The sequence below is a fragment of the Triturus cristatus genome, chromosome 5_1, assembly GCF_964204655.1.
Source record: "Triturus cristatus chromosome 5_1, aTriCri1.1, whole genome shotgun sequence".
NCBI lineage: Eukaryota > Metazoa > Chordata > Amphibia > Caudata > Salamandridae > Triturus > Triturus cristatus.
This window is the reverse complement of record NC_140587.1, coordinates 226,431,321-226,458,580: the sequence shown is the minus strand read 5'-3', so window position 1 is coordinate 226,458,580 and position 27,260 is coordinate 226,431,321. Positions and strand designations below refer to the sequence as shown.

Here is a 27,260-nt window from a genome sequence, read left to right as displayed (position 1 = left end):
TATTCCCCAGTACAAGATCTCTAATGAAGGGCAGAAAGCATTGTTAGACATTGTCAGCGACTTGATTAATAAAGGTGTGATTGAGGAGACAAGAGGCAACGTTTGCAATAGTCCGATTTTACCTGTCTTAAAACGAACGGATCCTTCACAGCCACCTGTTTACAGATTTGTGATCGATCTCAGAGAGGTTAATAAGATTGTTGTGCCACAGTTTCCAGTTGTCCCTGATATAACTGCCTTGTTAACGATGATTCCAGCCTCTGCTGCATGGTTTTCAGTGATTGATTTAAAGAATGCTTTCTTTAGCATCCCAATTGCAGAAGAGAGCAGAGATATTTTTGGCTTTAGTCTGGGAGGCCGAAGCTTCCGCTTCAAACGCGCTCCCCAGGGCTACTGTGAAAGTCCATCAATATACAGTCAAGCTTTGAAAGCGCAGCTTGATGCACTTGTTTCACCTAGTGGCGCTATCCTGATTCAGTACGTGGACGATTTACTAATTGCTGCGGATACTGAAAAGATTTGTAAAGAAGCCACATTGTCATTGTTGCGCCATTTATCTGCTTTCCATCACAAAGTGTCTCTCTCTAAGCTGCAATATTGTCGACAAGAAGTGACCTACTTAGGTCATCTCTTATCGAAGGAGGGAAGGAAACTGACCCCAGAAAGAATTCAAGCCATTGCGCAGTTGAGTGTGCCGAAAACACAGAGAGAAGTGCGTGCTTTCTTGGGCATCACTTCATACTGTAGGCATTGGATCCCTAGTTTTTCTTTGTTGGCAAAACCTTTAGTATCCTTAACATGCAAAGACACACCGAATCCTATCCCATGGTCTGAAGAGTGCCAGAGAAGTTTTGTGGAATTGCGTAATGCATTGTGTTCGGCTCCTGTGTTGGGTACCCCTGACTACAGTAAGCCTTTTTACATTGTATGTTCACGAGAAAGATGGATGTGCGTTGTCAGTGTTAACACAGCCTTTTGGCGACAGACCGCGCCCATGCGCATATTTTTCATCAACCTTGGACCCTGTAGCGAGGGCATTGCCAAGCTGTCTGAGAGCGACAGCTGCTGCAGCAATGTCTATCCGACAATCTGCTGGTTTGGTAATGGACAATACATTGATTGTTATGGTTCCACACGCTGTAGACACATTATTAAATAGGACCAAGACACAACACTTGACTAGTGCGCCATTATCAGGCTATGAGCTTACACTGTTAGCAAATCACATACACATAAAGAGATGTAATACGCTGAATCCAGCTACGTTATTGCCAGTTCCAGCAGACTCAGATGAGATTGAGCAACATGACTGTCTGTTCAGAACAGAAGAAGAGACGAAAGGGTGAGTAGATCTAAAAGATACTCCCCTGACTGAGTGTGATGGTACTCTATGGGTGGATGGTTCATGTTTCAAACTCCCTAATGGTGACACGACTGCTGCATATGCTATCACGACTTTACACACGGTCGTGGAAACTGCACGAGTGCCACATAATTCGGCCCAAGCAGCAGAATTAATCGCCCTCACGAGAGCATGTGTGTTATCTGAAGGAATGAGAGTAAATATATACACAGATAGCCAGTACGCCTTTGGCGTGGCTCATAATTTTGGGCGTTTGTGGAAAGAGCGTGGGTTCCTGACTTCGCATGGAGCTAAAATTCAGAATGGCAAGTTGGTGAATGATCTCCTTGAGTCACTGACCCTACCGTTGCAAGTTGCGATCATGAAATGCAGTGCGCACAGGAAAGTCACAGATGATGTTGGACGTGGGAATGCGTTTGCTGATGAGACTGCGAAAGAAACAGCACAGAATGTGAAGACTAGAATGTATGTTGCAGACCCCGCAAGATGGGTTGACGATGTTGGGATGTGTGAAAACACAATAGAGAGTGTGAAGTCGCTTCAAGCTGAAGCCACAGAGAAAGAGTTAAGCAAGTGGAGAGAAAGTATGGGTAAGTTGGACGAGAATGGTTGTTGGATTGATCTGACAGAACATAGGCGATGGTTGTTGCCTGACGCATATGTGCTCCCAGTAGTTACTATGGCACATGGAATGGCACACATCAGTACGAAAGGAATTTGTAAATTGTTGGCTCCAGTATGGCAGAATGCTGGGATTCCCAAGTGTGCAGAGAATGTGGTCAAGAATTGCATGGTATGCTTGAAGTATAACCCTGGTAGGGGAACCCCAACTCCAGCTGGTCACTTTGCACCCCCATCATGTCCATTCGAAGTTTTGCAGCTGGACTTTATTCACATGGAAAGATGCAACAACCTGAAATATGTACTGGTGGTTGTTTGTGCTTTCTCAAAATGGATAGAGGCTTATCCTCTGAAAGATAACACTGCCCTATCCACAGCCAAAGCCCTTGTGAAGGAATTTTTCCCTAGGTTTGGGATGCCAAGAATGGTGTGGTGTGATAATGGAAGTGAGTTTGTGGGTAAAGTGATGAAGAATGTATGTGAAGGGCTAGGGATAAAGCAGAAGTTCCATGCTGCAAATCACCCCCAATCAGCTGGACTAGTAGAACGCTACAATGGAGCCTTAAAGCTCAAGCTGGCCAAAATCCAGGCGAGCACCGGTCTTAAATGGCCTGACGCTCTGCCTTTAGCACTCCTGTCCACCAGAATGACCATACACTCACGAGTGGGACTTAGCCCTTACGAGGTCGTCTTTGGCCGCCCGGCCAACGTATGGGGTGTACCGAGGCCTACGAAGTTTAGTGAGATTGAGCATCCAGTACTACTCGATTACTTGTATGATTTGACTGTTAAACTGCGTGTTTTGCACCAACAGGTACATGATACTCTTCCCCAAGCTTCTGAACCTCCCGGACACCCTATCAACCCTGGCTCAGGGGTCCTGGTCCGAAACTTCCAGCGCAAGAGCAACGACGAGCCTCGCTGGATCGGCCCTCACCTTGTACTTCTGTCGACAAGGTCAGCGGTGCGAGTAAAAGGGAAGAAGCACTGGATCCATGGTACCCACTGCAAAGTAGTCCCCTTGCCTCTGCCATATGACCAGTGGGTCCAGGAGGGTATCGCCGACTCTGAGACAGACACTGTGCCTCGTTTTGTACCATTCAGTGACGCACGCCTAAAAGACACAGTTTCAGACCAAGAGAGTGACAATATTCTGCAAGAAGCTGTGCCACTATCAAATCGACTGGACACCACTGAGCCTGAACTTTTGTTCCAAGACCAAACAGCACCTGGCCGTCTCCGCTATAATTTGAGAACAAGACCCATGGACAAATAAAGATTTCCTTACTATTTCCTTTTTGACATTTTTTTGCTCTCCCATCTGAAGGACTTTCTTGATTTTTGTTTTTCGAACCACCATCCGGGTTCTGCCGCAGGGTCGCGGTGCCAAGACTTTGGGGTACAGGCCGAAGACGCTAGGTCAACGGTTCTGGTTGGTCTAGGGCGTTTCCCTGGACTGACAGGCGTACTCCTTAGCAGAAGAAACTCATCCGCCGCGAGCGGCCCGATTAGAGGATGGAGTTTTTTAAGATGGAGAGACCCGTTGAGGAAATGAACTTCAAAGCAAGGATGTGTAGAATTGTAAAAACTAAATGTTTTGTATTTTTGTGCCTTTTTACACTGTGTAGTATCATGATGTTTATTGTAGGATTTGTGTTCTTCTCCGCTCAAAAGCCCATTGCACCCACTGAACAGCCTATACCTCTTTCTACTGCCTCCTCTCACTCTTTTCACCCTTTGCCTGAGAACGAACAGACCAGACGATCAGAGTTTGTAAATAACTCGTTTATCCAGCTCTTGCACCAGCACCAACTGGTAATGAATACGACTAATTGCTGGGTGTGCGGGTTAATGCCACATACCATTAACAAGGGTATTCCTTATTTGGTGCTGCCGTATAGTTACAATGGATCGTCATGGGCATTCCAGACCATGTTTCTCTATGCTCTAGATACATACTCCCCTCGCCAACCGCGTTCCATTAGACCTATCACCAATAATAAGGCTTTGATGAAAGGAGTTGCCGATATGAGTAGGGATATTGATGCATACTCATCCATTCCCAAAGAAGAGCTGAGACCTTATGTAGGATGGAACGTGACGGGGTATAGTATTAGTCTGGGTGAAAGACAGCGAAAAATCTCATCTCCAATCTGGGTCGTACCCCACATGGGTCGGTTCTGCTTACAGGGTAATGGTCAGAATCCTAGAGCTCAACTGGGAAGAAGTGACTGTACTGAAACGTACACTTTCCCGTCACAGTTCTCCCCTGCGTTTTTGGCTGCCAAGGGCACATATTTCATCTGTAATGACCGAGCATATACATGGCTGCCCCCTGATTTCTCGGGCATATGTTATATTGCGAACTTGCTACCGCCTACATTTACTGCTGCCTCTGACTATCACAAGACCAGAGTTGTGAGAGGTGTGATTAGTAAGGAGGATACTGCCGGTCAGGAAGCGGGAGACTTCTTCTTGGGTTTCCTGCCGTTTTGGGGACCTATGGTCAATAGTAGGAACCTGAGACAGCTGACACGTGTGGTTGAATCCACTGTCAATGTAACGGCTGGTGCCCTTGGTAATCTGACGGCTGAGCTCCAAGCGGATCGCCTTATGACTTTGCAGAACCGCATGGTTCTAGACGTTATTCTTGCAGACCGCGGTGGGGTATGCAAGGTCATTCAATCCAGTTGTTGCATTTTCATACCAGATAACGCTCCAACAGTATATCAAGCCATCTCCAAACTCCATAAAATATCTGAATCCATACACGTGGATAAGGGAGATTGGTCACTGGTGGGGTGGTTCTGGGAATTGATATCTGCCTGGGGTTGGAAAGTTCTGATGGTCATTGGAATGATCTTAGCCATTCTTTTCCTGTTCTGTCTGTGTATACAGTGTGCTCCTACGATATGTGGCCTCTGTGCTACCTTATGTGTAAGGAAACCTGTATCGAGGGACGAGCTAAGTAATAGAATGATGCTACAGCAACATCTCCATGACTTCGTGAACATCGACCTGGACTCGGATTAAGATGAGTATAGTGATTGCCTATGTAAGGGCAAAAGGAGGGTCTGTCGTACTTTAATATTCGGGACCGCGTAGGGGACAGGGCCCTACCCCTGTCTATCTTGGTATTAGCAAACCGCAAATGGTTAATACGGTATGTACGAGTGCTTTATATATCGTTCTAGCTATGAATGCACTGTGTACACGTTATTCTGCTTCACTACGCGGGTTTCCATTTTGGAAGCAGTGGCCATCTTGTCATTGCCCTCACATAGGCTATAATGGAGTAAATACGGGCCTCACAGTACATGGGCTTCTCCTCTGACTTCTCTGTGACCTGGGCAGCTGGCTCTGCTGCCCCAGGTCAAACTGGTCTCACGAGCTCCCCTTCCTCCGTCCACCTGTGATTAGCATCAGGGCTTGACCCGTCATAAAACCCTTTCATTCTACACAATCCTCTGGCTAATCTCTTTCACACCTGCTTGTTCCTGCTTTATGACTTGTTTCCCAAAACAGGAGATGCTCATGTTTATTGGGGGGTCTATTGACATCCGATGTGGGATCTGAACCTTACTGTGTAAATCATTGTGGGCTGGCCGAACTGGAATGTGGGATGGTCATCATGACTCTGCTTTTTCGTTTGTAATGTATACTTGTAATGGCCATATCATAAACCTAGGAATGTATGCTTGAGGCAGGAAAAAGGGTATTTAAGATGAAGTCCGTTCCTATGATTTTCAGCAGTCTCCTGAGAACATACACGCTGTTGTACTTCTAGGATACCTGTAATTGGTCTGCAGCCAATAAACGAATCTTTGACTTCACCCAGAAGACTCTGTGTTTCTGTAGGTCTGGGACAGGGTGAACCCAGAAGTCATAGGGTGTGTGCCCCTACACCGCTGGGTCTAAAATACCCAGTACTTCACAGAGCCCTTATGAATGATATCATTGCAGACAACGGCCTTATAGATCATTGGCGCTTATCACACCCAAATGATGTTGAATATACATTCACATCTCCCTCCCATGGCACCTTATCAAGATTGGATTACTTTTTAATTTCTCAAAGAACGGTCCAATCAATCCAAGATTCTTGTATTTTGGAGGCATCCATCTCTGATCATTCTCTGGTCCTCTTGTGCCTACAGACTGGGACACCCAAACCAGGTCGTAAACCCTGGAGAATGAACATCCAACGTCATAAAACACCCCTTGGTAAAAAACAATTGCAAGAACATCTTCATGATTATCTCACATTTAATCAAAATTAAGTGGATTCTCACAGGGTCATATGGGCTGCTGCTAAAGCTGATATTCGTGGTAGACTTATGCGAGATGCAGCCCAGTTCAACAAACAAAATATTGCTAAACAAAATCAATTGGAACAAGACATTACCAATTTCACACGTTTATATACTAAAAGCCCTACTTTACAAAATCGAAAATTACTGGAACAATCACGCATGGCATTAAATTCTCTTTTCACCTCCAAGGCGGAATATGCCTTACAAAAAATGAAAGGAAGACATTATGAACAGGGTGAAAAAGCGGGTAGACTTCTAGCAGCACAATTGAAGCAAAGAGAGGTTGCTATGGCTATCCCTGCTTTACAATCCTCTAAGGATTCCATGTTAACATGTCCTCAGGATATTGCTAATGAATTTGCCACATACTATAAATCTGTATACACTCCAGACGCCCATATAGATCAGGGTAAAATGTTGTCTTTTTTAAATGGATTAGAACTACCATCTCTTTCTGATGAAGATAGATCCATACTGGATGAAGACATTAGTAAAGAAGAGATTTCTCACGCTATCCTAAACTTCCTTATCACAAAGCACCAGGAGAGGATGGTTTTCCAGCAGAATTTTATCGCTGGTCCGGAGATAAAATTATAGATTGTTTGCATGCGGCATTTCAAGAAGCCGAACGTACTTCCACCTTAGGTTATATATCTAATAAAGCAGTAATAGCAGTTTTACCAAAACCAGGAAAAGATCCACTTCTTTGTAGCAGTTATCGTCCCATTTCACTTCTTAACTGGGACATTAAAATTCTAGCTAGTATTCTTGCTTCTCGTCTGCGCAGAGTTATTCCCGCTCTCATTCATAATACCCAGGTGGGCTTTGTACCTGGTCGACCTTCCAGAAATCATTTACGCTCCCTAGCTCACACTCTGCATACTGCTAAATCTTTACAGGATGATGCTTTGGCATTATCATTAGACGCTGAAAAGGCATTTGATAGAGTGGAGTGGGATTATTTATTCCTAATCTTAGAAAAATTTGGTTTGGGAGAACAATTTATAAGAAAGATTAAATTGTTATATGAACAACCCACTGCACTGGACAATTGTGGAGGATTTACTTCCGATACTTTTACTATACAGCGAGGCACCCGCCAGGGATGCCCCCTCTCCCCGCTTTTATTTTTATTAGCCATTGAACCTTTAGCGGCCGCTATTCGGCAATCTTCCAATGTGGTTGGTATTTCCTTACCGGTGGGTGAATCTAAACTTTATCTATATGCGGATGATATACAGCTCACTATTACTGATTTAAACAGATCTTTACCATCGTTACTTCAAATTATAGAGGAATTTTCTTCTTTTTCTGGGTATAAAATAAATTGGGATAAGAGTGAAGCACTTCCCATTTCAGATGGCACCTCAAGGGATGTGATACAGGGATATCCATTTCATTGGCAACCTTCTCGGTTAAAATATTTAGGTATCTTGGTAAATAAGGGATTGGACGCCATGGTATCAGATAATTTAGGGCCTTTAATCATTGAGATGCAACGAGATTTTGATAAATGGAAAGCGCTGGGTCTGTCTTTATGGGGTAGAGTTCAAACGGTGAAGATGGTTACGTTACCGCGCTTTCTTTATATTCTTGGTATGCTTCCTCTTCATGTTCCCTTATCCACATTGCGCCTTATAGATTCCAAAATTAAATCTTTCATATGGGGTTCTATTAAACCTCGTCTGGCTATACATAAATTAAATGCTCATCATTCCTATGGTGGTCTCAGTCTTCCCTCCATTGAACATTATACCATTGCCTTGCATTTATCACAGCTCTCATACATGCTCCAAGATAATTTAAATACACCACATTGGGTCCATGTTGAGCGACATCTTCTCTCTGCAACAAATGGTCTTGCAGTTTTATATGGATCTGGTTCAAGCCGAATAGATCCACGTAACCCCCTATTGTCTGCAATGCGCAAGATATGGCAAAGAGCGCATCGTATCTTGGGCATTAATTCTCGTTTACATGTAAAGGCTGCTATATGGAACAACTCCAGAATAAGCATTAAAGGTAGAAGCTTTCTATGGCCTCAATGGAAATCGGCAGGCATTCTCACACTAGACCAAATTCTCCATGATGGGGATCTTAAACCTCTATCACAGTTAACGGATGAATTCAACTTACCCCCGCTGCAGCATGCCAAATACGATCAACTTAGAAAATCTCTTCTCAAAGCTCTTGGTGCCACACCTTGGTCATTATCTATATCACCAATAGTGTTTTATTTACAAATTTGGGGCAAACAGAAAGGTGTCATTTCAGGTCTCTACAAAACAATTACATCTCAATTATTTTCACACCCATTATCCTGCGATCTCCGACATAAATGGCAAACACGTTTACAGACTTCTTTTTCAGATATCGAATGGATGAATATACTAGATGGTTTGGATAAGGGAGCTCGAGAAGCTCGTTTAAAGTTTTGCTTATTTAAAATTCTACATGACTGGCATTGGTCTCCGGTTAGATTATGTAAGGCAGGCTTGTTACCGCATTCCAATTGTTGGAGATGTAATGCTTCTGGATGTGATATTGTTCATATTCTTTGCACGTGTCCATTGGTTAAACATTATTGGTCTTACATAGGTCAGACCTTACATAAGTCTATCTCACTGCATTTACCCCTCTCCACAGCTAATATTATATTACATGATTTCAGAAATGTTCCCACTCTTTCTAAACCACAATCTCGTTTCCTACATACCGCGCTTGCAACTGCTAAAATCTGTATATTAAGACAATGGAAATCTTCCACTCCACCATCTCAAGAGTCCTGGTTATCTGCTACGATTCAAAATGCTTCGCATGAAAGGATTATATATAATATTCAAGATCAACTAGAGTTATTTTCACAGATATGGAATCCTTTTTTACTTTCTTAACATGTTTGTATTTGTTATCATTTCGTTTTTAAAACTTGATTGTGTATGCTTTTTCACTCTTTCCTTTATATATTGTTATATATATTTATTGTCCTAGATAGCATAATATTAAATATTGTTTTATATATGAATTTACTTTTTAATCTCTATCATATGATCCTTACCCTTATTACTTGTATTTGAGTTTTCTTGTTTTTGTTTAATGATTCTGAAATGCTAATAAAAAAATTTCAACACAAAAAAGAAATATTTAGCAAAATTAGACATTTATGAGAGTAGCAAAAGAAGCAAACTATATGATGTATCAGGTTATAAAGCTGAAAAAAAGTCTCCGCAAAGAACTGGATGATTTAGTTTAAGTGAAAGCAAGGCCCCGCAGTGTTTGCTGCAAAAACACACACTGGAGGCAATTTTAACTCAGGTTTAATACCATAAATCTACAAAATGCCATAAGTGTGTATGGAAAAAATGCAGCATCGTGAACAATACCAATTAATACTTTCACGTGAAAAAACAGGGAAAACATAGTGAAAATAAACTGGTCTAATTTCAAAGGATGAGCATTGTAGCAGTAATGGAAAGATTTACTCTGTTGCCCCTTTAATACAAGGAATTCAATTAGGAAACATATACATGGCATGCAGTAAAATAACAGGTGGTGTTTACTCTAAAAGTAAAGGAAATATTAAAATGCATAGCTGCGTGTCAGGACATATGGGATAAAATACCACCTGCCGTACATTATAAGGAGATTGCAAGTCACAGAGAAGTTCCATAACCATTTAGAGGAATGAGGGCGAAGGCTGAGTTCCTTTATAAGTTTATGGAGCTCTGGGGTGACTTTCAATATCCTTATTATGTATGGCAGGGGTTACTTTATCCCATATAATACATGGTCACACCATCACCTTTCCAACAAAACTCTCAAAACCTTGGTGCATAACTCTATTATATGAAAGAGCGAGCATGTTTGCAAACATGAAGAATAAAAATAAAACCTTTAGTACAAAATAAAACACATCAAAAACCTGTTAGATATTTGTTGCAAACAGATATTAGAAACAATTCAATACATGTCAGTTTAAAAAAAAAAGCTGCAGTTGCTCAGAATGTGTAGAAATATGAAGAAAGATTTAGCTTTTCTCTAAATATTTCCAGAGTGCAACAATTAAACATGTTCTCTCTGCTTGTCATTATATGCTATTAAAATACAGCAGAAGAAAAAAAATCAATGTTCCATTTTCATTGCTTTAAACAGCTGCTTCAATTATGCTCGGTGACCTTATCTGCCTTTTACCTCGTCTGCTGGCTCTGACAGCAGGCATTGTAACATCAGAACTCAACTGTAATAACTTACAATAGTCGAGTTCTGACGTCTTACTTTATAATCGGCTGAATAAACTGAGTGTGCCACTGGTTGCTGAATACAAATAAATTATCGACATGCACTTATAAAGGGATTTCAAAATCCCATGTATTATAATAGATACAGAGACAAGCGTTTATACAGGGATTGCAGAATCATATGTATTATAAGTGCTTAAAGAACAGAGGAACAAAGAGTGTTAGTGTTCTTTTTTACCTTTTATAGCTTGATTTATTTTGAATATTAAGATGTTGTACAAGTTTTAAATCTGGGCTAAAACAAACTTTTCAACTTTGCAATGGAATCCCCTTTTCTTATCATTTACAAATTGTGCAAGCATGTCATACAGCTAGTTGGGAAGAAGGCTGATGGCTGTGTCTCTTAAAAACCAGAATACGTCTCAGGGAAGGTTGTGTGCATTAAATAAGCATTGGCTAAGCCAATAGGCTTCATCTACGAGAGCTTTTGACTTAGTCAATGTGTTTTTTTTAACCATATTGTAAAGTATCCTGGCATGGCTAGACATTATTAAAAAAAAATGATATGACATGGCTGCATCATAGCACCTTTTTTTAATTGCTGGTGGGGAGGGAGAGGCGTGCAAGAGACAAGATGGAGAGAGGGTGTGTGGGTGGCAACAGAGAAGATGTAAAAACAAAAAACAGAATGCTATCGTGCAGCTGAGCTGAGCTAGTCTTATCATAGTCTTTTTTTTATTGCTGGCGAGAAGGGAGGGCAATCCAGGAGGCAATATGGAGAGAAGGAAGGAGGGAATGTCGGAGGGCAACATGGACAAAAAGTAAAGTTGCATTATAGCACTTTTTGTTTGTTTTACAGGGCGAGAGGCAACACCAAGTAGGGGGCTGGTAGGAACTTGGATAGAGGGATGGGGATGGTGAGGTGGCTGGGAGGCAACACGGATAGAGATACAGTGTGCCGATGCCAGTGAGCAACCACATGCACATGCACAGAATTATTCCACAAAAATAAAACAGTAGCTCCCATAAGTCAAAATGTGGCAGGTAACAAGTGCTTTGGTCAAGCTCCAGGGGAGGGTCAAAGAGATGAAGAGAATGTAACATTGGCACACACTGAGCAAACAGAAGCAAGCAAATGAGGGTGATGATGAAACTAAAAATGGTAAGCAATGAGAGGGCTCTGAGCCCACTGGAAGCTGAAACAAAGCTTAACTAGCGACAGGGTATGCGCTGTCACAAGTGAGATCTAAAAAGTAATGATTTAGCACTAAGGTATATGCATTGAAGTACTGGGAGGCAAATCACCACAAGTACGGTTTTATAAGGAGACTTAATAATGCTTAATATTGCTGTTAAAGTTCAAAGAGAGAGACTAATTGTTTGGAATCAGCACTTCGAAATGTATCATGTAATTTGAGTTCATTGTTGCTCATGAATTCAGTCTGTGCCTGTTCAAAATACAAATTGTTGAAAGCTAAATAATGAATATAAATCATTTCAGTGCAGAACTGTTTCTACATATAAAAACATGGTTATTCTATTTAGACAGCAAAATGTCGATCTGGAAACCTAATTGCCGTTTCATGTAAATAATTTTTAGTGTCCAAAGTCCGCGTTGCAGGAGGCTTTATGGTTATTGAAGCTAGATTAGATTTGAGGCCAAATGGAACCGGCGAAAGGATATAACATTTTTATTTTTATTTCAGCTGTATAAATACATCATGTGAAGTTGATCAAGCGCACAGAATCATCTTTCAAAAATATTTAGTTTTTGGAACAAATCACTGAAAATAAGCATAGTTAAATGTTAGATACGGATCAGAGAATCTGAAAAAAGACCATGAAATTGGGTAACTACTGTATGCAAAGCAAACTATAATTCCCACCACGAGTTTTGTTTTGGTAGTCAGCTTTTTTCCCCTGTGCTATTGAGCATGGTGGGAGGTATTCATTCACTGGCATTATCCAGCAGGGCTGGCTTTGGCGCTGGTGTCGCCCAGTGCGACAATCTTTTTTGGCACCCCTCTTGCCCCTCCCTCATATGACTTCCTTCTCAGATTCGCTCACTACCACCTGGCAAAAGTGTCCCTTATCTTTCAATTACCTCTATCTCAAATGCATTTAATTTGTTTTAAAGCACTAGTAAAGGCTGGTTTTACTAAACCACCCAGCGATCCTGCTCCTAATACACATCTGTTCTTTGCAGCAGGCATATTAACCCTCTGTGCTACTTTATGGCGAGTCAAAACTGCTACTAGACAAAACTTCAATCTCTTTCTCTAGCAGGAACATTAATCACAAGAGTTATAATGACATTTTTATTGCTGCCTGAAAGCTGGACGCACAAGGAACTCTGCTTCAGGTGCTTTTTAATCATATGTTATTGCCATACACATCGCCCCTCCTAAGGTCCAGGTCAGCACCCAGTGCAGCCACACCGGTCGCACCACCCTAAAGCCGGCCCTGTTACCCAGCGTGGGGCACTGGGCACTGTATAGGGCAAAGTAAAAATGAAAAGGACATAAATGAGTCGAATGAGCCTTCCTGAACCCCAGACTATTCTGGAGATAGTGCATCACAAAGGAATCACAGATTGAATTAAAATAAACATGAAAAAAATAGTTTTATGGAGGATTTGTTAATCCTGTACCGCTACCTACATCCGACAAAACAAAGACCTTCCTGGGGGTAACAGGCTATGTGGCTCTTCAGCAGGATTTGCAAATCCAGAAAATGTTTTTGGAAAAGAGGTCCTTGTCTAATGAGCACATGTGGGGGTTTGCCAGCAGCAGGGGTTGGGCACAATCCCCACTGTGCATGTCTCTTTGCTATACACAGCGGAAGTTGGCCACCACTGCCAAGCTGGGTTGGAGGTCAGGCCCGCAGCGATGCACAGCAGGGTTTAGTGACTTGCTGTGGATTGGGTTATAGATTGGCCTTTCAGCCATGTGCAGTGGGGCGTGGCTGAACGGGTTGTGGTAAAGGAGTGGGCTTCAGACCATGCCCTGCGGCCTCACCTTACTGAGCACCAACTTCAGCTGTGCCCACTCATGGTTTGCCTTGCCACTAAGAACAGGTTGATCACAGGACCTAGCAGTCAACTATTCTGAAAAAACTAAGAGCTAAAATGTACATGCAATACCAGAATAAGAACAGCATAGAATAAGACTACCGTGAAAACAATAGAAACAGATTATTCATGAGCAAGTTCTTAAACACAGTGACATATTTAGCTCTCTATACAATGCAGTGACTCAAAGGCTATACTCATGTGACCCAACCTCACCAGGAGGTGACACAACTATCATCTGATTACAAAAGCCTTGATTATTGCATGTGGTGGACTGGGCAAAGAGGCACGTTTTTCAGGATTCTCCTATACATCAGGAATAAACATGTAACATTTGTGTGTACCCTAGATCTCACATCATAAGTCAAGAATCATGAGGTTTAGGTACATCACTCACCCTCGTTGGAAGAGGTCCACATTATGGAATTTGTGAAGTTCGACAGAAAACTCAACAGTCCCCTGCACCTCAGACATGGTGGGGTGATTCTTTTCAGCTCATCACCTAAACAATCCAAGAAAGAAAAACAGTAAGATAGAATTGTCTATTTGAGAACATATACTAATTTTAGACATGTGAAATAGATCCAATTTACTAAACTGTGACAAATAAACCTATTTTGCAGGTCACATGAGGCAACATAGATTTTCTTTACTACTTTTACCCTCACTAGTCCATTAGTTTAGACTGGTACAAACAAGTTAATAGGAGAAGGTTGAGAGACGTTCAAGGTTCATATATCAGTGAGGTAGAAAACTTCATAAATATTCTGACAAAGTTATTACTTCCAATTTTATTACCTAAAAGAGAGTAAACTGTGCTTCTGTGTAGTATATTTTTTATGGTTTAATATTTGTTGTTATGCAGCTATGGATCTGAGATTTTGGTTATCGAGCCTAAAAATGTGAATCTTGATATCTTTTATTAGACTACCTGAAAACACAATGCTACGAGAGTATACTATCTTAATTTTATCACAGGTAACCCTGCAGTTGTCGGTGTTGCAAGGACACAGCAATATTATGGAGTCACTGTAGGCTTATATTTTGTGAGAAATAGGTCTGTTGGTTGACTAGGGCGTGAGCCCTGCTCAAGCAACAGCCATTATCCCTGGCTGGGTGAAACACAAATAAATCACTAAATTCACCTCTGTTTAACCCTGGGTAGCTCAGCACAAAAAGCGGTCAGACTTAACTTAGAGGCAATGTGTAAAGTATTTATGCAGCACAAAAAAAGTAATGAAGTGAAAACAAACCACACGAAACATCCCACACCAATTTAGAGCAGTAGATTAACTTTAACTAACGATTTGATGCCAAAATGACAAAAATTCACTCAGTAGAACTGAAGTTATGAAATTTTTAAGTTTATAGTAAAAACCGCTGCCCAAAAAGCACCAACCGCGAGCATCTTGTCCGCAAGACTGGATCAAAGTAAAAAAATATGGCTGACCGTGATGAGCAAGAGTTGGGTACAAGAAGTGGATTGAGCACAGTCAGCACTTACCTTTGGACTTAGAAGAATTTTCAAGAAAAAAATATTCAGAGAAAGTAAAGTTCAGTGGGGCAAGGCTGCAGGCAGTGTCCGGGTAGGGAGCGTCAGCGTCGGGGAGCCTAGGGTCGAAGCAGCATTGAAGATATTTGTGTTCGGACTTAATCTCTTTTTTGGAAGTTGAAAATTTCCAGCAGGATGAGGCCGGTGCCATAATTGACGACAGTTGTAGGTGCTCAGATACCCCTTTGGCTAAGGACCGCAGAACAAGAATTCATGCTATAAAGAAAAGTGTAGCGGGAGCAGCCACAGTCAGGCTGAACAGCGCAGCACCTTGGGCAGACTGGCGAGCAGGTTGGTCCCGGTCTCCTCTTGGTTCTCAGAGCAGTTTTTAGCCACAAATGTTCAGTTTTGGATTTTGGCTATCTGGGCACCATTAGCACCACAACCAAGGGATACCACTTTACGGTTCAGGACTCACTCAGGCTGGGTCCAGGTGCAGCTTCAAGATGTTGGGAACCTTTTACGTCTCTGTGGCTCTAAACAGGAGTCCAGAAAACTAGCCCTTGAAGTCACTCTCATAGTTCAGGGCTCAGGTGAAGATGCAGGGCTCAAACAAAATGTCATGTTCTTTAGGATAGCCCCGTCATGTATACTCCATTTTATATCTAACATCCCATCCACACGACTATAACATTTCTAAACAGGTGACCTTTTACCTAATAGCTTTCTCCAGTCCCTTTGACACCAGGGTCTTAGTCTTCTGTCAGAATTCTTGACATACACAAACATGTCCCCAGGAACGGCAGATTTATTCTGTAAAAGGGTAACCACTTTTTTTCATCCTTGGCCAACAGCAGCTGTCCATGATTGCACTTGTTTAGAAAAGCATTGGTGATTGTTTCAAAAACATCCATGCTTGTTTTAAAAACATATTAATTCTAGAAAAAACCCTGGAGTGACCACTTTAGTATAAAAGACCCTCACTCCCCTCTACAAATTAGAGTAGAATTCCTTCCAAGCTGAGACTGGGGTCCTGCATGCCGAATCTCTGACAAGCAACGGTCTCACATCCCTTGCGGGTTGTCATCCTTCACGCAGAGAATGGGTCCTTCATTCTAAACCATCAGGTGAGGAGGCTGGTTCATCCCTAGGGGTTTCTTGGCTGCCCATACATACACCTACACATCCAGGTTAGTCTAGGTGTATTTTTAGCAAATTACTCAGGGCGCACATTTTAGGAATATGTAAGTGCTACTGTTTTTATCTGAACTGTTTCAGTTCATTTTATTAGCACTATGGTAGAAATGTATCTACTTCTTACTATATTGGTACTAGCAATCGCTTGTGTATGCTTCTGTCTCCTGAATGTTGCAGCACATATATTTTATACCAGGCTGTCGCTGGACCAATACATTCTTATTGAAAAGTCTTACTTGCCATCCTGTGTGTTTTCTGAGAGAAAGCAAGCACGAGTGTCTGAGCGAAACGTACTCTACTGTTTTCCACGACTCCTGAGGAATCAGGGTTTTCATGTTCAGTGGTTGCCAGAGACTACATAGACCACTGTAGAATACAGGGGATGGTAGTGGCACTGTAGAGCTAGCAGGTCTAATGTCTGACATATCCTGTGGGGGTGTCCGGAAGCGGTTGGGACACCAAGCCCTTAGTTTAGGTCATCCAAAATGTTCAGGTCCTGGGGGATTTTTAGGAACTACACGACAAAAAGGGCTGGCTTCTGATGCTTCAAGGCCGGCCAGGCAGAAAAGCAGTCCTCCCAGGTACAGCAAAACAGTATTGTAGAGTGCAGAGCAGGTCACATCAGCAGGCAGTCCTCTGAGAGTCCTTCCGCTGATCCAGAAAGTGAACTGAAGGGTGGATCTGAGGACCCTATTTTTATGCCCAGTGCCTTCTTTGAAGTTGGGAGAAGTTTCTAAAGGTTTCTTCTTTAAAGTGCATGGATTTGCTAGAATCTCCTTCCCTGGCTCCATCAATGCAGTGACAACGTGGAGGTGATATGCCCTTTGTGTGAAGGCGGGGCACAGCCTAGTCAGTAGCAAGTAGTTCAACCCACCTCCAACCTGCCAGCAGATGGCCCATTCAGGCAGTCCGAATCACTCTATTGTGTGACTGCCTGGGAGGAATTCAGAAAATCTCTCAGTTACACCCAGTCATGTGACCTTAGACAGGCTGCACAAAAAGGTTAAGGGCAGGAAAATGCCTACTTTCTAAAAGCTAGTAACCTAAAGGAGGCTTGGGCCCTTACGCTAACTAGATTGGACTGCTTAAAGTTTGCATACACACCTGTATCTCGATAGAATTATTTAACAAAAAAGTTTCTAAAAGTGGGATTTTCAAAATCATAATGTAAAATCTGACTTTACCATTAAAGAGGATTTTTCGTTCCACTTTAATAGATATCAAACATGAAATATTTACCTGGTCACAATCAAAAGTTTGCCCTTCTTAAATGTAATAAGGCAACCCAATGTTATCCTCTGGGACAGGTAGGCCTCTCAGTAATGAAAAACGAATGTAAGAGTTTTTCACTACCAGGACATTTAAAACTTAAATGAACATGCCCAACCTTTTATTAACATTGCACCCTGACCTATGAGGTAGCTAGGGCATGCCTTAGGGTTGACGTATAAGCAATAAAAGGGGGGTTTATGGTGTGGCAAGGGGTTTATATTACCAAGTTGAATTTGCAGATAGATTAAAACTGCATTCACGGTGCTATGGCAGGCCTGGAACATGTTTTAAGGTGCTACTTAAGTGGGTGGCACATTAAGTGATGCAGGCTCACTAGTAGCATTTAATTTACAAGCCCCAGATATATGGTATACCACACTACAAGGGACTTATAAGTACATTAAATCTAACAGTCAGATGTAAGCCAAATAAACCACATTTAGGGGATTGACCACAGCACTTTAGCACTGGTTAGCAGTGCTCAGGGCCCTAAGACCAACTAAATGAATTTCAGCAGGCTTGTAGCCAATTTTCCTTTCGCTGCATAAATTATGACGTTTTTAAGAAAGTGTTCATCTTCAGTGTTGGACTGGCTTGTTGGACAGCGTGACACTCCCAGTTGAGCCATCTTTAAAAAGTACGCATATAAGCTATTTGTATGGCACATCATGGCCGACGCACCCCTTCCCCCGCCCCCAAAGGGCCGCATGTTAGCTCTTTCAAGCTCGCCCATCTCACAGTGTCATACTGCCAGCTGGTTGAAAGGCCAGTCCAACAATGTTGAGGAAAAGGAGGACTGTTGGGGAGATTAGCAGCCAGGATTTTCACCTGCACAGCAGACCTGATTGATTCCAAATGGGGAAATGCATATTTGGTGGTGATGTTTAAAGCGTTTGTTTCATGTTATGCAATTGATGATTAGCAATTCACTCCCTACACTCTAGTTCCAACTACAAACAGGCTCAACCGTGGGTCTTTCAAGTGTTCAATTAAGTTTCTTGACCTTGTGCTACTCATTTCGAGCCCCATGGTCAATATTCTAAACTATCCTTTCATTTCAGATCTATGTCTGGGTTTGTGTTAGACTACATTTTCAAGAACCCTTTTGTCATATATCAACACTGATTTATAATTTCCTGAAAAACGGTCTGAATTTAAGTCACAATTCGATTTGTGTCAGGTTTTGTTGCAGCCTGTAAGAAATTGGGTTATTGGTTGAGGGCAGCGCATACGCACTCAGACAACACCCACAATCCTTGTCAGGGTGAACCACAAAAGTCACTAACTTAACCTGTGCTTAACCCTTTGGTAGCTTGGCACAAAACAGTCAGGCTTAACTTGGAGGCAATGTATGAAGAATTATGTAGCACACAAACAGTAACAAAGTGAAAAAACAACACAAGAAAAATCCTAAACCAATTTAGGAAAATAGGGTAAATTGTAATGAATAAAATTATACCAGAATGACAAAAATCAAATCAGTAGACAGGAGATATGGAATTTCAAAGTTTTAAGAACGTATAGCACCTAAGTACAAAATGCCAACCGCGGTCAATTGGTCTGCTAGACTGTGAAAAGTCACAAGTTCAGGCTGACCACGATGGAATGCAGGCCAGGTACAGGGGCCAGTTTGGTACCACTGAAAAAGGTACATTTTCCAAGTCCAGTGCAAAGAGGTCCATTCATGCTGAAGGAGCCCGCCAGGAGCAGGGAGAACTTCGTGGATGTTTTTGACTATAGCGCGAATAGCAGGCAAACGACGCTGGCTGCCATCGCCACAGTGTGAAGAGCTGGTTGGGCATAGCAAACAGTTGTTGCTGGAGCTTAATGTTGGTGGTCACCTCAGCTGTCGTTGCTGTAAAACAATGTGCAGATCTAGCGTTGCCGGTTGATGCTGGTGGTGACCGTAACATGAAGAGTAAGGATTACCAGAGCTTCTTGTTCGCCGTCATCGCTGGCAGCAGAGTCTCAATGCGAACAGGCCTGGTCATGGTTGCAAAGAAACAAAACGTCAGGAATTCACCTATAGTCATAACTGATGCCAGCTGAGTGTACAGGACCCGGGAAGGCACCACTTTGGGATCAGGAACTCACTCCAGCAGAGGCCAGTTGTGCTCAGGCAGGTCCAGTGCAGCAGGTCAGCTAGACAGTTGCATGGAGGCCTCTAAAGCTTGTTGTGTCCCTGTAGCTTAGGTAAAAGGTCAGCCAACCAACTCTTGGAGTCACTTAGGTTAGCATGGCATGAAGGAAGCATGTCCAGTGTTCTTCTCAGACAGCAAGACAGTCCTTTAAGCAGCAAGACAGTCCTCTGGTAGAAGCAGGTCAGTCCTCATCAAGTGGGGGGCAAGGCAGTCCTTCTTCTGTAATTTCCACAAATCCAGGGGAATCCAGGAGTTTATTAGTGAGTGACTCTGGATGATCAATATTTCTACAGCCTTGGATGTGGGAGATTCCCTATACTATCCCCACAGCTGATTCCTGAAAGTTCTTTCCCTATCCAGGCTCCAAACTGGCTGGGGTGACAAAGAACAGGGCATGCCTGGTGCCAGAATCCTTAATGTGTGTGTGAGGCAAGGTCCTTTGAAGTGCAATTGGAGCAGGGCACAGCTCTGCCCCCAGCCATCCTGGGATGGCCCATCCTGTTCACACATAAGCCTCTTGAGAGTCACTGTTTGGCAGGATTACGCAAACTCAAACAGCAAAGAAAATCACAGTTATGTGACCCAGAATACTGACAGAAGGCACAAATGGTTAGGAAAAGAAAATACCAACTTTCAAAAAGTTACATTTTCAGAATTGTGACCTGAAATCTGACTTTACCATTAAAGAGGATTTTCATTTACAAATCATTTGAGTCTAAACAACATGTACAGCGGGGAACGGATGTAGGACTGTGGTCAGAGCTGCCGAATTTAGAACTGGGGGAACCAGGTTCAGCCTTTATGACCAGTCCCCCAGACCATTCTACTGAGGGAGCACATTCCCGTGCTAGACCATAGAAGGCCTCGCAAGACTTTAGATGCCCAGGTGTCTTAGCACCAGCAGCTTGACCCTAGTGGTGGCAAGTGTGGGTCAACCTTGAAGGCCTGTCCACCACAATCCATACTGAAGCTCACCTCCAGTCTTGCGGACATGCCTAGGAAGCAGCAGTGACTCGGTCACTGAGGTCACAGGACCTTTGAACAGGGTGGCTCTAGGGCGGTGCAATCGTAATGGGCGCTGACTTCGGGTGGGGCCATCATGTTTGCAAGTATATTATGGTTTTAAATGCACTTGCTGCCTCTTTCCTGGCCTCCAGCAATTTTCGGCAATAATAAAAATGTCATGATAACTCCAGTGAATAAACTTCTTCCAAGAGCGAGATCGGAGTTTTGTCCAGTGGAAGTTTTGACTCATGGAAAGATAGCGCAGAGGGTTAATGTGCCTGCTGCAAAAACAATGTACCATGCCCATTACAAAGTGCACAGAATGTAAATAGGTCAGTGGGTTACTGCTTGTGTCAGTGAGATCCTTTTGTTACTTGCACTTTAAAAGTTAAAATCCTAACAAAGAACAGTGAGCTATTGACTGTCATCTAAGAGCTGCATACAAACTGCAAGTTATAAACCAGAGCGTTATGGTTTTTTCCCTAAGCCTTTGTTTATCCTAATGTTGCAAAAAGTGTTCACTTGGATAGAAATCGATTATGATTATTAAGGAGAACCCCCAATCATGGTATTAAGTTTTAAATTCTGAGTTTGTGTTTCTCCAGATCAATCACTATTAAACTATACTGTATACTAGTTTGGCTGTCATGTGACTCCTACACCTTGTAGTCCTTGGCCTTATGTAACATTTCCTATACAGTGATTACACACGTAAAATTGATTGTCTCTGTGTATATTGCTGATGACAGAAATTCCATGGCTCGGAAACAAATGGCTTGTGCTTCCACTTTTAAGAATATTTGGGACATTCTGTATTTAGAAACATATCCCACTTTGTGAATTTATTTTAATGTCAATAACTCATATTAATCGTTAAATAATCACATGTATCCATTGGTTGAATTAAATAACATAATAAGCTGTAACTGGTCAGCGAACTGCCAAACAAATACTAAAGATTGGGATGTTTTGCGCATCCTGGCCACACCTCTCACTCCGCCCCCTGATCCAATCCTCAGGTTATTCCCGTCCTCTGATTCCCCGCCCACAGTTCCCCTACTTTTTTTCCCCACTTCGACCACTGCTTTACTGTGTGTATTATTATGAGGAAGATCTGAACTGAGACCCGAGCAAGAATGCGACCGGCACCGGGCAAGACAAGAAACATTGTGCGTGTCGGGTTACTTCAGGAGTGGTGCTAAAATGAACCCTTTCGTGTTTACCTGTTGACAAGTGCGCCTTTCCATTCCGAGCTTAAAGCGCAGCGGGTGGCTTGTGAAATATGTTAGCACTTGCAGTGCACATAGCGCTTTACTGAGACCCCAGTGTAAAGTGTGAGTGCAAAAACTCTCTGGCACAAATCACACTTTATAGCAGGTACCAGGTGGTGAGCTATTTGTTGCCAATTAGGCGCCAGGGCTAATAATGGGGAATAATGTCCATCAGTGGTACCGGCACTGTTTCAATTTACATTTTTTCAAAACTTTTACTCTCACTGCTTGATCACCTGATTAAAGTTGGTGGGAGCAGAGGACCTAAAACACGAGCGAGCACCATTTCAGCTTAGTTTCTAGTCAGGAGTAGTGCAAAAAAAACTACTAACTAGCATAACCCGTAGAGTCTAAATGACCGCTGTTAACTCTCTCCCTTGTGAAAATAGCTTGCTGCTGCTAAATGTCTCTGCAGGAGGTTACTTTGATTTCTTGCATCAAATGGTGCCAGCACAGATACCAGTCTCATGCCTGTCTGTCCCAGGGTTAGTCATGCACCACCAGGCTAGAGAGCCCTCCCCCTCCCCCGGTTTTGCACTTTTATTGCAATTTGGCACCACTTAATGGTGCGCGGTAAGGATGCTGCCTTGGCCTCACTTTACTATATGTGTGCACTGCCGAACCCTGAGCAGTGAACAGGATATTCATCGAGTGGTGAGATGGAAAGAAGGCCTCTCTCTCCAAATTGACCTGAACCTTCACGGTCCAGGACGCCTCCTCAGAGGCGGATCTTCTGCATGGTGGCACTAGAAGTGATTATTTTTCTCCATGAAATGAATGGCATGGTAAGGCTGTGCATGGCCACTTTTGAGAGATTGCATTTTACAACTGAGTTTTAAAATAACGTTCAGAAGCCCCAACCTTTCACTTCTGAAGGATATTGAGTTATTTGAGACAAAAAATACTGACTGTAGCACAGAAGTGTGTTTTCACAACAAAGAACGGACGTTACTTGTTTCAGCACTGTAGTTTTGCAGCAAAATTGAGTTTGCGATGCACTCACTATTTTGGAGAGTTCCACCACAAAAGCAAAAAAGTTATGTTAGGGCAGAAACTGTGGCTGTAAAATTAGCATGTTGTTCACCCCACTCACCCACACTCTTCAACTTTTAGGAGGAACAATGTACTCAAAACCATTCCTCATTAAAACATGAACTCCAACCAGCAATGTGGCGGCAGAAGGCAAGGCAAAGTGTGGACTACAAGATTACTGACATGGCAGGCACAAATGAGGCGTAAATCTTTGCACATACATACCTGGCCGATCATCTTATCCTACCTTTAAAACTAGTGTTGGTCGGAGAAATCCAAATGATAGCAAATCAGAAAAAGACTGTCATCATCATTTTAATGCTGGCTTTAAATACATAGAAAAAAGCCTGCGCTGAAAAAACTAAAGCAATAATTCCTGTCAGACAAGCAGCTTTTTCGGGTGCCATAAGCAGTTGTGTGCGCACAACAGTTAGCGTTAGGTTCCATTGTAATGCTGGGGACTGGATTAGGTTTAGCACCGGTCAAGTTAGGGGAGAGTGACTGAAATATGTTTTCAGTGTAAAGGAATTTGTTGCAGCAGTTTTGGTTTAGGGATCTTTCTGATGTTACCAAATTGTTTAGGTTTCTATTCAGATATTTATCTGAGATAGTATTTCTCTAACCAGTTTTTTCTCTACAATAGTGTCTCTCTGAAAGTATTATTTATTGTGACAGTGAGAGAGCCATATGGGTAGGCTGGGCCATGAGCGAATTAGGCTGCCCTGCAGAAGGTGGGTGGACAGATGACAACATTTAACCTTGCTTTGAAATCATTCTTCATAAAAAATACCCTAGCAAAAGTTTGGCTTAGCTAAGTCCTAGAACTCCCTATCTGTTCCAGAGCAGAAGAGCATGCCGGATGCAAGCTTGTCGCACCCATGCTATGGTTCCTCCTGGTTGGTGTTTGGTCTGTCAAGCTTTTCAGTCTTGAGCGCCTTTAGTGAACTGTTGTCTAAAGCATTGTCAGGGCACTTTTCTCCTGCGTTGCACCAACTCAGCTGGTGCTCTTATGAGGACTTGCAGTACCATTAAACATAAGCAAAATGTGTCGGCGAAGGAGTCTGAGAAAGGTGTACCTATATCGTGCTTAACTCGATTGAGTAGGTGCTTCATATAGGCCAACGCGCTTCACTCCTGTTGGGGTTAGTGGACATGTCCTGCAACAAACATTTTGAAAACGGGGATGAGGCGCAGGCACAATTAAATATCTATCCAACCACAAAGGCAGATGCGATGGAAAAATAAGGGGGAGGCAGTGATAATCAAATGCTCAGACTGTTGCACCCTCTCTACAGATTTACATTGACTATAAATTGAGCTTGAGCCCTCAGTTTCATCTGACCCCCCTTCTGCATTTGATGATTGGTGTCAACTAAGCTCATCCCCACGCCGATGCACCTGCACTGTTAAACAGTTAAGCATTCATAATAAAGTGAGCTTGATCACCTGGACACTCCCGCATTCCCTCTGTCGTTTAGGATTTGTCTAAACTGAGATTAAACCTTCAGATGCACCTGTGCTCTTCACTAGGGCTGGTATTGACCATTAGCTGACCTTGAGCTCCCACATTCATGTGTATGTATTCCTCGCCACAGACTTGCTTTGACCATTGGGTCTTTTTGATCCCTAGATGCATCTGCACCTGTTTGACCTTTCGGTCCTCTTGCTTCCCAGATGCATTCAGATCTCTTGTTAAGGGCTAGCATTAAATACTCTTTGATTAACACAGACCATAAGCTGATCTTGAGCCCCCGATGGGTGTGTATTCCTTGGTATGGGCTAGCACTGACCATACGCTGATCTTAAAACCCAGAAACATCTGAAATCCCACCAGCAGACTAGCATTGACATTAACTGATTTGGCTTCACTTGCAGCTGTTGACAGATATGGCAGATCCTGGGATGAAGGGACAATCTAGGAGAAAGTCTTTAGACACTGCAGGAACAGCGAGGAACATCTAGTACTCTGTGGGATCGGGTGATTCTTGAATGTAAGACCACTAGGGATCCTCAAGTTGAGTTCTCCCATCCACAGGAGGGATATTGGGTCAGCCAATATATCTAGAGTGTACAATATAGAGCTGATGCTCGGTTAATGCGCAATACAAGGAACAGACACACAAGAGAGAACCAAGCTGTTTCAAACAGAGACAAAAAACCAAATATCTGTAGATCTGAGGGAATGGGACAAAACAACTGATATTTTTCCATAAAAGAATGTTTTCCTGGGGTAAGGGGAGGCCCCATTCCAATCATGGCGGTATATGTACACGCCCCGGCTGGATGCCTATATGTGACATTTCCACGGTTTATGGCCTGGATCATGGTTGCCTATGCTATGTGTGACATTTCCACAGTTTATGGCCAAGCCCTAGCCTGTATGCTTATGTGTGACATTTCCACGGATTATTGCATGGGTGCTTATGTGTGACATTTCCATGCTTTCTGGCCTACGTGCTTATGTGTGATATTTCCATGCTTTCTGGCCTGAGGGCTTATGTGTAACATTTCCCCGGTTTAGGGCTTGAGTGCTTGCTTAACTCATGACACACAATTAGACTAATTAGACTAGATTAGTTAAAAATGGCTTACCCAAGAATTGTTCTTTCCCAAATCTGCACATAGAGTGCTGGAATATTTCACGTTTCCCATTTCAATGCATTAGTCATTTTAGCTAATTTATTCAAAAATTGTGCTTTAAATGCACTTTTGATTTACTCTTTTTCAAACATTTTACAGGTCAGGAGAAGGCTCCCTTGCTGAAATTCAGATTGGGTATTACATCTGACTTTCAGCAGTGCCAGTTGAGGATGTGGGTGGAGCTAGTGAAGGAAGTGGGTGGTGCTGGAGGAAGTGGGTGTGGCCTCAAACAAACATTTGAGCACCTGGACTTCATATTTTACAAATTAAGCACTGAGTCCTACACTCATGGCGGGACCTCTGTACAGCTGTTCCCCACTTGAGGAGGTTGGACCAGAGTGCATGCACCCTGTCCAATAAGCCTTTAGGGCCTACCATAGGGGTGACTTAGGCCTGGAAAAAAGTTTATTTGGACCTGGTCAAAATGGTCAGTACAGGCTGCAATGTCAGGCCTGAGATATGTTATTTAAAATGTGACTTTATTGAGTGGCAAAATGAATGCTGCAGCCCACTAGTAATATTTATTATACAGTCCCTGGGTACCTGTGGCACCATCTAGTAGGGACTTAAATTAAATGTATCTATTAGGTGTATTCCAATTGTACCACATTTTAGGGACAGAGCACAAACACTTCAGTACTGGTTAGCAGTGATAACGTGTACAGAGTCCTAAAAAACAACCACATTGGGTTTAGCAAGGGAAGAAGAAAGTGAAGGCAAAAGGTTTGGGGTGACATTGCAGGGAAGGCCAGGTACAACACACTATGGGCCATATGTAGGTAGCATCACGTTTACCGATTCATAAATACCGAATTTTACCGATTCGGTATTTATGAATCGGTAAATGTAATGTAGGTAACCAATCGGTAATTATTACCGATTCGGTAAATATCGGTATTTAAGAATCGGTATTTACCGAATCGGTAATAATGCATCCCTTCCCATTCATTCCTATGGGCCTGGAGGCCCATAGGAAAGAATGGGAAGCCAGTTACCATTACCGATTCGGTAAATACCGAATCAGTAATAGGGGAGGCATTATCATGGGTGGCAGGGTGTCACATTGACACCCTGTTGCACCCCTGATTCATGCATGTGTGCACATGTGGCGCACATACATGCCCTAAGGGCATGTATGTCTGCCACATTGCACTTTTCAAATAGCACAAACATGCTTTTTGAAAGGTATTCGTCATTTACCATCAACTAGTAGTTGGTGGTAAATAACGAATCCAGACATCAATGATGCACTCACTTGAGTGCCCCCTACATAGCATTTCTGGATTCGGTATTTACCGAATCGGTATTTTACCGATTTCTTAATTTCCGAATCGGTAAATACCGAATCCAGAAATCTGCCACCTACATCGCAAATGCCTAAATACCGGTCGGTAACGGGATATTTACCGAATTTCGGCCGTTACCGACCGGTATTTGGCTTCCTACATGAGGCCCTATATGTTTTTCCTCCAAGAACTCCCTGCTCATTGCTTTATCTCCATCCGTGCAGGCCAAGGAAGGGTTGGTACATTGGTGCACCTGTGGCTGGCAGGTGCTAACTTAATCACAGCCGAGGCACATTGAAGCCTCTGATTCCTTCAGTCC

The 27,260-nt window shown here is 42.7% G+C and overlaps 1 protein-coding gene across 2 annotated transcripts in view; it reads right to left on the bottom strand.

Annotated features, from left to right (window-relative positions):
- The window catches only part of FAM135B (family with sequence similarity 135 member B), a 1,149,009-nt gene that overhangs the window by 813,933 nt on the left and 307,816 nt on the right, over positions 1-27,260 (bottom strand). For both annotated transcript variants that reach the window (XM_085604871.1, XM_085604873.1), the window contains exon 3: positions 14,003-14,107. In XM_085604871.1, the coding sequence (XP_085460997.1) occupies positions 14,003-14,079 (77 nt within the window). In that variant the 5' untranslated portion in view covers positions 14,080-14,107. The remainder of the gene's footprint in view (positions 1-14,002; positions 14,108-27,260) is intronic.